Genomic DNA, 13,124 nt, shown 5'->3' on the forward strand with positions numbered 1-13,124 from the left:
GACTGGTGCTGTGGGTGGGATGGAAGAGGGAGAATTCCTCTAAGAAGGTGTGTTTTCTGAATTGCCTCTGAAACACCCTGCATCCTTCTGTCCTTAGATAACGATGTGCGGAAGGTTGGAAGTCTGGCTGGATCCTCTGTCTTTCGTATGTATCTCTCAAACCCCTCCCTCGTCCTCCCTGCCGAGGTCCTGCCTCAGCCCAGTCTGGGGACCCGGACTGACCACTCTCAGCCTGGGCTGGGACTAACACAAATGCTGGCAGCCTCTTTGTATGCTCTGCCAGGAACACTGCTTTCTGCCAGGTACCCGCAAACCATGGCGGGGGTGGGGTGGGGGGCTTAGTTTCTGAGGGTCTAGAATGTTTTCTGCTGCTTCTCTGCTCGTATGCAAAATGATGAATGACCAGCGAGGAGGTTGTGAGGGGAGGCACCATTTGCTGTCACCTGCCAGGGAATGTTTTGTGTGCTCTGCTGGAGGTTGAACCGTTCCTTCTCTGCTGTGGTAATCCACCCTCTGTCCTCTACTTGCAGACCTTAATATGCTATTATTGTGTCTGTGGCATTTAGTAAGCAGTAACAGCAAGATCTTGGGATGTAAACCCCAGGCTGGCACGTATGTTGCTCATCTGCTTCTCTTTGCTCATTGACCACATCTCAGCAGGTGGGGAGGGGTCTGTGGCTGGCCGTGCATGCTGATGGCAGGGGCTGGCACAGGCTGCTGGTGGGTGTTCTCTGCCCCTTCTGTGCTCTGCCTTCTCTGCTTCCTGCGTCAGTTATCGTACTTGTGTTTAGAGGGCATGGCATTTGTTGTGAAATAAGTGTGATCCAGAAAGCATTATTTCTCTAGATTTGTCTTTGATTCACCAGTCTGAATTTTGCATTGCTTTCAGCTCTTAGTTTTTATGGTGGCCATTTTAATGCCAAATGGGTGTTTTTTCTCATCATTAAAAAAAAAAAAATCTTCCATAGTACTTTATATTGGGATTTATCAGAGGGTCCCAAAGCTTGAAATCACAATCCATGGCACCTGAAAAGTAGGTACTGTTTTAACAGAGAAACTAAAGAAATGACCTGCTCCGAATCACCTCAATGCAATTATTTACCTCAATGCATTCCAGTGGCCTGACTCGTTCAAACAGCACAATGAAATACAGATCTTAGATGCAATGTGTTCCAGGATGTTGTTTCTACGTGGGAATATTGGGACAATTTACAGTGTAATTTCCCATCCTGGCCCAACAGAGAGCTTAAAAGAAATTGATATAGCTGCCCACACCCAAGGAGTGGTCTTACATATGTAGAAGGAGGGCTGTAACAAAAATCCCTGGTATGTTGTTATATAAACCGACAAATCTCAATTAAGGTTGGTGAAGGAAGCATCAGTTCACAGAACAAGAAGTCAAGATATGGGAGAGGGATGGTCTACAGGACCAAGTAGACCTTGGTTCTCTAAAGGAGATCTCCACCATCCATCACATTGGTGCTTGCTCAAGGTAGAGTGACTACTGCGATTCAAAGTGTTACCTAGAGGTGTTGGCCTTTACATAAGACCAAAAGAAGTGGGGACTGTAGGGGTAAATTGCTGCGTAAAGGTTCCAAGCCCATCTAATTTACATGACTTTCTTTCTTTAAAAAAAATTTTTTTTAGTAGTAGGAAAATGTTATCTGGTTTCCTCAGTCCTTCCTGTCTCCAGTTCTTTCTATCAAAATCCATTTTATCATTGAGACAAAATAAACCTGCAATAGTAATCTCTCCTTCAAAACTGGTTAACTAAAAAGAAACGTTAACCTCTCTTTCCCTCTCCACACTTCTGAGCATCTTTATTTATCCATCTTCAGGAGGAAAAAGAAATCAAATTAGCTTGTAGGGATATAGAGACATTTTCCATTCTCCCCCACAAGCCCTCCACACCTAATAGAGTTAGGTGTGGATAACTGCGAAGACCACCAGCACTACCCGCCTGCCCCTGCTTATTCCCAGTCCACCTCTCAGCCCAGGTCCAGCCACCCAGCATCTTTCACTGTCCAAGAACCTTACTGGTAGGTCAAGGAAGAGCTTAAGGCTGAACCACAAAGTGGTGGATTCTTGTAGGGTCTCAGTCTACCTAACTAGCCCTGTCTTTGATGCCAATCTAGAGCTTTGTCAGCCTTGAGGGTGATAAATGAGATGATGAGTATGCCAGAACACTGGCCCTCTGACCGATGCCTCAAAGTTGAGTCTGAGGTTCTAAGTCAGTCGCTCTGCTTTTCCTGTGCTGGGTGAAGGAACACAATCAGCACTGTCTCCTTTGTCTTGGTTCTGATTGCCAGGGAACCCAGGAGGACCAGAGTGAGCCTGGTAATCCGGAGGAATGGGCCTGAGCTCAGCGTGACCAGAACAGATGCCCACAGGGGTGTGGAAGTGGGAGAGAACAAGTCTCCTATTCGCCTGACTGAGACATGTTTAATTTGTGGACCGGAAGCACTAGAATTCTTCTTGAAACAATGGGGTTTCTTATTCCAGTGTGTCTTGCAACACTAGGAGCCCATTTAAATATTCCTTGACAAAAAATGATTACTTGACAAAATAAATGACTATCAGGTAGGATAAAGCTCTCCCCTCTCCCCTTTACACTATTGGATAATTTCAGGCAAATCATTGGGTGCAGCAACCAAGACTGCCAAAGCCACCTATTTCAGAGTCCTGTCACCTGCAGACTGACTTCATTTAGTTTCTTGGAAGGGACTCTGGGAATGATCAGAGGGATAAAGACAGATTCCCTCCCGGAAATACTGCTCGATCAGGATCAAGGTTGGTGAAGGACTGGAATATTACTACACATTCCACTCCATCCAGGCCCCAAGTTATAGCCAGCACCATTTCAGACTATGGAGAAAGAGAGAGAAGGAAAAGGTGATAGGAAGAGAGGTGCTTTGGAGCACTTACACTGGCTAAGAAGTGACTATGATTTAGTTTATCAAGTTGATTCACATTAAGATTGCTAGAAACTGCCTTCCTGTGTCCCAAGGCTCTGGCTGTGCACGGTTCCTCCCCAGCACTGTGCCCACAGAGGGAACTCCTAGGAGTCCGAGGCAGAAGATGGCCTCCTCTTCCTCGAGGATGCCCCTAGCAGGAGCTTGCATTTTGCTTTCAGCCCTCCCGCAGGTGAGAAGCCCTCAGGCAGTCCGGAGGGCCCCACGGGGATGCACTGCTGGGCTCCCAACACATGTGCTGGCTCAAAAAGGCGTCTCAGACGAAACACTGCCCAGGCATACTCCCTGCTGGGGCACTGCCTGTTCTTGTCACTGGTGGGTCTCATCCCCTCTGAGATTATTGTGCATCTTTGTGGAAGAACTTCAGCAAAATCTGTTTATTTTCTTCTTTCCGGAGAGTGACTGTGAGAAGATGCAATTTCCATGTTTCCAGAGGCAAGACTCCCTTTGGCAGAGAAATGGGATGTTGTGAGGATCCAGGAGCAGACTGTCTCACCCACTTTGCTTTTTGTCTCTCTCCTTTTGTGTTTATCTTCCCCTTCACAACTCACAAATCCTTGACTCTTAAGTGCCCGTCTCTGTGTCTCGTACCTTCGCCTTCAGCAGAGGGGACTCTCTGGCAGGCTCCCCAGGTAAACATGCATGGGGTCTTGATCTCCATAGATCCATGGGGTTTACAAGAGGCCTTTGGTGTCTGCCACTGTCGTGCATGAAAACTAGCCTCTCCCAACAGACAGGCCAAGGACAAAGGCATAGCACAATGCATTGCTAATACTGGTACTCACTGCCCAAGCATGGCTGGTGCAGTGGTGTCACTCATGAACTTAGCCCCCAGGGATATGTCTGTGTGCATCCATGTGAGAAATGGGGAGGGCTGGAGAGGAATGGTGTGAGTTTTTCCTTATCGTTTGTCTGACTGCAGAAAGGAGGGATAAGAGGTGCAGCAGATGAAAAATAGGAGAAAACAATGAAAGGCTATGCTTTATTTCCATTTTTCTTCTGTCTTTTCTTCTATGTGGTCTCTGACCTCAGTTAACCACTAACCCCACCTCATCTTCCTAGAAATGTTACTATGTAGTGACCATAATCTCTCTGGCTCTGCTCCCACAAAGGATGCTATATTAAAAACTTCAGAACTTTTCATTAGTTTAACCTCTCCTGTTAATGAAAAGTTACTGATTTCTTTTTAATCAGGTAAAGCAGCTCCATACTATAACTCAAAGATGAAGTAGAATGTACTAAGTCTGAACAATCGGTTAAGAACTTGGTTTTTTTTTTTTTTTCCATCCCTAGAAGTTGATCTCTAAGTTTCATAGAGCAAATAATGAACAAACTAAGGATTTATTTAAGTCACCCTGAAGTTAAAGCACAATCCAATTCCCCACACCCGCTACACCCGTCTTCCTTATTCCAATGCTATGGTAGTGATTCTGAGGCCCCACCATAGCCTCATCATCAAGAAATCAGTTGTATTTCACTGTGTATATAGTAGATTCTCAACATTCAAATAGGCTGAGACCTCAAACCCCCAAATTTGCAACTTCAGAACTATTTATATTGACTTCTACTTTCTCACAAATCGCAGTTTTCCATCAAAAACCATCTGGTTCCCATGTTTATCTGTATAAGACAAATTAACCACCTTCTCCAATTTCATCAGTTTTCTCTCGTACTTCATGGTGATTTTCCACCAAGAAATAATTTTTTTTTCTCACTTTGTGGGAGCTCATGCCTTTATGATGACTACAGGAGAGTGGCCCATCGGAGATGCCGTTCTGGTGCCCTCACCAGCTGAGTGGTCACTCCCATGTGCCAGCAAAATTAGAAACGACCACATCATGGACCTTCAGGATCCTTCCCACGTGGGGAGTCTTGGTAGATGAATGATGTGCTCTTTAGTTTCAGCAGAAAGGGAAGATGCACATTTTTAAAATATTTTCAACTAAAAAGATCAAAGCATTAAAAAAGAAGAAGAAAGAAAGCATGAGAGCTGGGATGTGCTTTTTAAAAATTAACCCTCAGCTCATCAGAAAACCTAGTTAATGATAACTTCCTACTTAAAAAAAACTTAGTTCTAGTTCATCAGTATAATCCTATAATTTAGTATTTCCAGTCATTCTTGCTTCTGTTCCATATCAGCAGAAGAAGAAGCCCCACTCATTGGATTTACAGAAAGCAGTTCTGGGCACATTCTGGCCCCATACTTGATGTATTATCCAGATACATTAATTTACATATATTATGTCTTCAGTTCAGTTCAGTTGCTCAGTCAGGTCCAACTCTCTGCGACCCCAAAAATTGCAGCACGCCAGGCCTCTCTGTCCATCACCAACTCCCAGAGTTCACTCAAACTCATGTCCATCGACTCAGTGATGCCATCCAGCCATCTCATCCTCTGTCGTCCCCTTCTCCTCCTGCCCCTAATCCCTCCCAGCATCAGAGTCTTTTCCAATGAGTCAACTCTTTGCATGAGGTGGCCAAAGTATTGGAGTTTCAGCTTTAGCATCAGTCCTTCCAAAGAACACCCAGGACTGATCTCCTTTAGAATGGACTGGTTGGATCTCCTTACAGTCCAAGGGACTCTCAAGAGTCTTCTCCAACACCACAGTTCAAAAGCATCAATTCTTCAGCACTCAGCTTTCTTCACAGTCCAACTTTCACATCCATACATGACCACTGAAAAAAACCATAGCCTTGACTAGACGGGCCTTTGTTGGCAAGGTAATGTCTCTGCTTTTGAATATGCTATCTAGGTTGGTCATAACTTTCCTTCCAAGGAGTAAGCGTCTTTTAATTTCATGGGTGCAATCACCATCTGCAGTAATTTTGGAGCCCAAAAAAATAAAGTCTGACACTGTTTCCACTGTTTCCCCACCTATTTGCCGTGAAGTGATGGGACCAGATGCCATGATCTTAGTCTTCTGAATGTTGAGCTTGAAGCCAACTTTTTCGCTCTCCACTTTCACTTTCCTCAAGAGGCTTTTTAGCTCCTCTTCACTTTCTGCCATAAGGGTGGTGTCATCTGCATATCTGAGGTTATTGATATTTCTCCCGGCAATCTTGATTCCAGCTTGTGCTTCTTCCAGCCCAGCGTTTCTCATGATGTACTCTGCACAGAAGTTAAATAAGCAGGGTGACAATATACAGCCTTGACATACTCTTTTCCCTATTTGGAACCAGTCTGTTGTTCCATGTCCAGTTCTAACTGTTGCTTCCTGACCTGCATATAGGTTTCTCAAAAGGCAGGTCAGGTGGTCTGGTATTCCCATCTCTTTCAGAATTTTCCAGTTTATTGTGATCAACATAGTCAAAGGCTTTGGCATAGTCAATAAGGCAGAAATAGATGTTTTTCTGGAACTCTCTTGCTTTTTCCATGATCCAGCGGATGCTGGCAGTTTGATCTCTGGTTCCTCTGCCTTTTTTAAAACCAGCTTGAACATCAGGAAGTTCACAGTTCACATATTGCTGAAGCCTGGCTTGGAGAATTTTGAGCATTCCTTTACTAGTATGTGAGATGAGTGCAATTGTGTGGTAGTTTGAGCATTCTTTGGCATTGCCTTTCTTTGGGATTGGAATGAAAACTGACCTTTTCCAGTCCTGTGGCCACTGCTGAGTTTTCCAAATTTGCTGGCATATTGAGTGCAGCACTTTCACAGCATCATCTTTCAGGATTTGAAATAGCTCAACTGGAATTCCATCACCTCCACTAGCTTTGTTCGTAGTGATGCTTTCTAAGGCCCACTTGACTTCACATTCCAGGATGTCTGGCTCTAGGTGAGTGATCACATCATCATGATTATCTTGGTCGTGAAGATCTTTTTTGTACAGTTCTTCTGTGTATTCTTGCCACCTCTTCTTAATATCTTCTGCTTCTGTTAGGTCCATACCATTTCTATCCTTTATCGAGCCCATCTTTGCATGAAATGTTCCCTTGCTATCTCTAATTTTCTTGAAGAGATCTGTAGTCTTTCCCATTCTGTTCTTTTCCTCTATTTCTTTGCATTGATCGCTGAGGAAAGCTTTCTTATCTCTCCTTGCTATTCTTTGGAACTCTGCATTCAGATGCTTATATCTTTCCTTTTCTCCTTTGCTTTTTGCTTCTCTTCTTTTTGCAGCTATTTGTAAGGCCTCCCCAGACAGCCATTTTGCTTTTTTGCATTTCTTTTCCATGGGGATGGTCTTGATCCCTGTCTCCTGTACAATGTCACGAACCTCCATCCATAGTTCATCAGGCACTCTATCTATCAGATCTAGTCCCTTAAATCTATTTCTCACTTTCACTGTATAATCATAAGGAATTTGATTTAGGTCATACTTGAATGGTCTAGTGGTTTTCCCTACTTTCTTCAATTTGAGTCTGAATTGGCAATAAGGAGTTCATGATCTGAGCCACAGTGAGCTCCCAGTCTTATTTTTGCTGACTATATAGAGTTTCTCCATCTTTGGCTGCAAAGAATATAATCAGTCTGATTTCGGTATTGACCATCTGGTGATGTCCATGTGTAGACATGGACATGTGTTGTTGGAAGAGGGTATTTGCTATGACCAGTGCATTCTCTTGGCTAAACTCTATTAGCCTTTGCCCTGCTTCATTCCGCATTCCAAGGCCAAATTTGCCTGTTACTCCAGGTGTTTCTTGACTTCCTACTTTTGCATTCCAGTCCCCTATAATGAAAAGGACATCTTTTTGGGTGTTAGTTCTAAAAGGTCTTTGAGGTCTTCATTATTATGTCTTACTCCCATCTTTTTTATTTTTTATTTTTTTGTCACACCGCATGGCAGGCAGGATCTTAGTTCCCCCACCAGGGATCGAACTCATGCCCCCTTCAGTGGAAGCACAGAGTCCTAACCTTTGGACCTCCAGGGGAGTCCCTGGAAATTAAGTGGGCGTTTAAGTTTTAAGAGACTTGGTTATTTTTTAAATCCCCACAACCACCTTAGGAGATGGGCAGAAATTGTTTGGAGACAATAGGTAAGGAAACAACTCTAAGAAATTAAGCGGTTGGGTCAATGTCAGATGTGTAATTAGGATGCAGAGGGCTGAGGACCAGAATCCAACTCTCTTAGGCCTTGTTCTATTGCCTGGGACCTTCCTGTGTTTCTGAATGTGGGCCTGTTGTGCCCTCTAGAGGGCTGTGACTTGTTTGCATTTTGAAAGCAGCTGTGCTAATGAACTATGGTACTCACCTTAGATTGAGGCTGGTGGTCCCTACTCCAAATATTGCCACTATTACTCATAGGCAGTTTCCTTCTAGTCGAGCCTTAGTGTGAAATGAGGAGAGCAGAGTGTGTGTGGATTACCTCCAGAGTGTGCTGCGATTAGCCAGATTTGCAGGTGTTTTTATTTAAAAATAAAACCACTGAGAGTACACAGCCCCACTACAGTTATCATTCCCTCTCCCCGGATTCATTCCTTTTTTCTTCTCCTGATGGTAGAGGTGATTTCAAGTTCCCCATGACAGTCCTTCTGAATCCATGAAAGAACAAAGGCAAGAGAGAGGCCACGAGCAAGGGTCCTTTTTCAATGCCCAGTTGCATTTGTAATGTACTTTGAGATCAGTGAGGATAGTTTTTTTCCCCAGAATATAAAGGAAGTACCTAAAAATAATCTTTTTACTTTGTGAAATGTGGTAAGTGGAAATATTCCTTTGGGTCGGCTCTCGCATAGTCAACATTTGGGAACCATTAAAGCTCCATGTAACGTGAGCAAGTTCATCTGGGCTCCTAACTTGGGCTGATTTGCAGAGTTCACATTATAGCTTTGACAGAGAGCTTTTGGCATTTGGTTGTCTGATGTTGAATAGTACCCCAGAATGATGAATTTTAATAATCCTAGTTTGTACTCTTATAAGCCTGTGTAATTAAATTCCCGCATCCAGTTTAGAAACACAGATGGCCTGTGGCATAGTGACGATGACCAAATTGGGCTGTTCCTCTCTGTCCTCAGTGAGACTCGGACAGATGTAAGCAGGCAGCTGCTGAACCTTACCTCTTCTCACATCCCCAGACTGAAAAGGAGAATGAGGTGTTCTTCTATGTGTGGCTCCTGTTCCTGGGATAGAGTCGTGAGAGCTCTGGGCACAGGGGTCACGAGTAAAGCAAGAGTCTCAGAGGTGTGTTGTCTGGATTTTCAGGGCCCCTGCCTATCCGTGCAGAATGAGGGGAGATTCCATCCAGCCCTGACTTCAGTTTAAAATCCTCTTCCACCCCTTCTCTCACCCCAACCCAGTTTTACCCCAATGTCTTCTCCACCCAACCTCAGAAACTCCAACTTGCCATCCAAGACAGATGTACCTTACAGGCAAACCGCACGAAGTCTGCAGGAATGAGCTTGCCACACTTCTCCACCCAAATTGAGAGCGTGATGTAAGAGCAAGATGGGCGAGGGAGATGTCAACAGCCAGGCCTGCGCCCTATTGAGGGATCCTGTGGTCAGTTTCATGCATCATTGAACAATCCATCGCCTCTTAGACCTCTTTGCCCTGTGCTTAGAATTTTTCTCTCTTCACTCCCCCAAGCTGCGCCTCTGTGCTCTTAGAAAATGCCAAGGGGAATTATACAACTTGAACTAGTTTGCCATGCTGCTGGGACACTCGTCTGTTACTGATTTCTTCTCTTTTTTTTTTTTTATTAAAAGCATTTCCATTTCCCTTGCTCCAAAACTTCTGAGTGTATGTGCACAATTACCAAAACGCCAAGTCATCAGCATCCTACCTATTGAGGAATGTCAGGCTCTGGGACACAAAATCATTGATCTTGCACAACAGTCAGATGAGCTGGGACTTTCTTTGTCATGAAATGAAGATTCCTTTTTCATTCTAAAGATGGCTTTTATAGACCCAACCTTTGTAAGACAGCTGTATCTTTTGCTGTTGGGAATCCTTTGGGATATTATGAATAAAGCTTCAATAGCATTGTCTTTACTTAAAAAAAAAAAAAAAAGAAACATGTTTTTCCTCCCAGCACAACAGTGATGTTGCTTGTGTTTGACATGTGGGCCCTATGAGTGACAGCAGGGTGACATGCCTGCGCTGGGTGCCAGTGAAGATGAGAGCTTTGGGAAGAACAGGGATGAAACTGTTTCCTCTGTTTTGAACAGCAAGTGGAAGTGATTCAGGCAGAAGTTAATTCTGTTCAGTTCAGTCGCTCAGTCATGTCCCACTCTTTGCAACCCCTTGGACTGCAGCACGCCAGGCTTCCCTGTCCATCACCAATTCCGAGAGCTTGCTCAAACTCATGTCCATCGAGTCAGTGATGCCATCCAACCATCTCATCCTCTGTTGTCCGCTTCTCCTCCTGCCGTCAATCTTTCTCAGCATCAGGGTCTTTTCCAGTGAGTCAGTTCTTGGCATCAGGTGGCCAAAGTATTGATGTTTCAGCTTCAGCATCAGTCCTTCCAATGAATATTCAGGACTGATTTCCTTTAGGCTTGACTGGTTTAATCTTGCAGTCCACAGGACTCTCAAAAGTCTTCTCCAACACCACAGTTCAAAAGCATCAGTTTTTCAGTGCTCAGCCTTCTTTATGGTCCAGCTCTCACATCCATACATAACTACTGGAAAAACCATAGCTTTGACTAGACAGACCTTTGTCAGCAAAGTAATGTCTCTGCTTTTTAATACGCTGTCTAGGTTTGTCATAGCTTGTAAGTAAGCGGAAGTTGACTAGTAGGCACGATATATTTCCCTATCAGCCTCACTGAAGCTGTCTTGAATGATGACATAAGGGATGAGAATGTACAACAGTGATGTGGGGTTGTGGGGCACAGGTCCCACCGGGCAAAGTGGAGGATTATCAAGAGCAGTGGTTATTTCTCAGGGTTACTGAAGCCACAAACCCCTGCTCACACCCACTCTCTTTGTTCCAAACTGAGTTGAGGACAAAACCTACCAGACCAAGGTGTGGTTTTCCAGACTCTTCTCGCACCAAGGAAGCCACACTCCTGCAGGACTGCCTGCCGCCTGTTCCATGACAACCAGACCTGAGGAGGCACTACCAACTGACTTAGTCAGCCACCACCTCAGAACAGCCACAGTGGATCTAGGCAAGCCAGACCTTGTCCATTTATTTCAAGGGACCAGGGCCAAATGTGAAATGGGTCTTTTTCTGCCCAATACTGCTGCTCTTTACAGTCACGTTGGTGCTTTATTCTGCTCTCCACATCACCATCACTGTCCCTCTCGGCCCCTGGTCACTCCAGCGTCACCCAGCTGGTAAGTAGGACTCCAGGACTCCTGGTTTCACATGCTCTTATTACATAGACAAACAGAAGGTTCTGATGTTTCCTGAGGCCTCTTCCTGGAGGTATGGGGCCTTGGCAGTGCATTCCGGAAATGTCCTTCTGCCCACCCCTCACTTCAAGAAGTCAGTCTACCGGGAATGACTTAGGTTGCTGGAAAAGGCTTTCTGATTCCAGAGTGACTGAAAGCTCTGAAACCTTTTTAAAAAACAAAATTTAGATTCTAAATAAAAACTCCTTCAGGGACTGTTAGGTGCTGACTTGTTCATTCCATCCTGCTTTAATGAGCGCCTGCTCTGGGCCAGGCACTGTGGTAGATACCGGATGTACAACAAGCCAGAAAAGACAAGGTCTCTGCCCTCATGGAATGTAGCATTGAACTGAGCAGACATTACAAATAATACAAACATGTAATTAAAACTTGTGAAAAGTGCTTTGAAGGGATGAACAGGGGACAGTGATAGAGGGAAATAGGCGGAATATTCTTAAGGTGGCCAGACCGGCTCTTCAGAGAAGGTGATAGTTCAGTTGAGACCTAATGACTGAAAAGTGAGTGCAGGGATTGAGGGGTAAAATGAGGGAGAAAAGGGGGCATGAGGGTAAAATGAGGGGGAGGGGAGAAGGGGAAATGGCATCTACTGAGGTGGGAGAGGCTTACATGATTGAGAATCCCCAAGGGGGCCAGTAGGCTAGAGCAGAACAAGCATGGTGGGAAGGGAGCCCCAGGAGCAGATCAGATGGTCAAGTCATGGGGGGCTTAGATTCAACTGGAAGCTGATTTATGTGTTTTTCTGGTTTTTTTTTTTTTAATATTTATTTATTTGGCTGCATCGGGTCTTGGTTGTGGCACTCACGATCTTTCGTTGCAGCGCACGAACTCTCTATGTGTGGCATGCGGTCTTAGTTCCTAGTTCCCCCACCAGGAATTGACCTGTGTCCTTTACATTGCAAGGCAGATTCCTAACCACTGGACCACCAGGGAAGTCCCCTGATTTGTGTTTTGAAAATGTGCTTTTGACAGCTGAGGTGAGAACAGATTATGAGGTTGTAAGTGGGAAGACCAGACTGTGGTCTAGGCAAGAGTGACGGTAAGTGGGACTTGAGCGGAAACAGAGGCCTGATGTGGGGCTGAGGGATTGGCAGGAGTCGCAGGAGATTCCCAGGTTTCTGGTTCAAGTAACAGTGTATATGTGGTAACACTTAACTGAGAAGGGAAAGACTGGAGGTAGAACCCTTAATTCTATAATCTGATCAAGGCAGTGATTATCCTGGCTCTAATGAGAAAATGATTCAACATATTGTCATTTTAATCTTTCCACTACATGGTTTGCCAGACAACAGTAACAGCTTGACAGCTAAACAGACCATCAGACCTCCGGAAGTCACTCCAAAGAGATGCTAATCATTTTAATGAATGGCAGCATTATCTTAAGAAACAGAATTAAATTCCTAAAGTTCTTCCCTGAAGGAACCAAGGAGCCTAATCTCTAAACAATCAGGCTCTTCATTGGCGCCCCTGAACTGACTGTGCTAGGAGAGGCCACAGCTTCCCACTTCTCTTTCTTGGGAAGAAATGCAGAGTGGTGTCCGAGGGATGCAGAGCGGTGGGAAGGGCTTTGCAGTCTCACTCAGGGTTATTCTGCTGTGGAGATAATGCTAGGGTTACCTTAGGATCTCTCTTCTGTTGATCCTGGGAGGGCAGTTCCCAGTCCATTTTGAAACCAAGTTATACGGTCATAATTGAAAGTTCCCAAGAAATTGTTCTTGAAAATGGAAAAAGAGACTGACTCGGAATATTCAGGAGGCCTTTGACAGAAGGCCTGGAGCATTGTTCCGGCCTCCAGCCTGTGAACCCAAAGAGAGCCCTGCCTGAGACCCACCCTGGAGGGGGCCCCACTTTAGCCCTCCCCAGC

General features: G+C 44.8%; 1 protein-coding gene across 4 annotated transcripts in view; it reads left to right on the plus strand.

The window, feature by feature from the left end:
• CNNM1 (cyclin and CBS domain divalent metal cation transport mediator 1) overlaps window positions 1-13,124 on the plus strand; it is a 69,069-nt gene that overhangs the window by 38,916 nt on the left and 17,029 nt on the right. For 2 of the 4 annotated variants that reach the window (XM_042238952.1, XM_042238953.1), the window contains exons 6-7: window positions 98-145; window positions 3,542-3,604. In XM_042238952.1, the coding sequence (XP_042094886.1) occupies window positions 98-145; window positions 3,542-3,604 (111 nt within the window). The remainder of the gene's footprint in view (window positions 1-97; window positions 146-3,541; window positions 3,605-13,124) is intronic. The other 2 variants (XM_027960301.2, XM_042238954.1) reach the window with 1 other exon arrangement.

The sequence above is a fragment of the Ovis aries genome, chromosome 22 (genome assembly GCF_016772045.2).
Source record: "Ovis aries strain OAR_USU_Benz2616 breed Rambouillet chromosome 22, ARS-UI_Ramb_v3.0, whole genome shotgun sequence".
Classification (NCBI taxonomy): domain Eukaryota; kingdom Metazoa; phylum Chordata; class Mammalia; order Artiodactyla; family Bovidae; genus Ovis; species Ovis aries.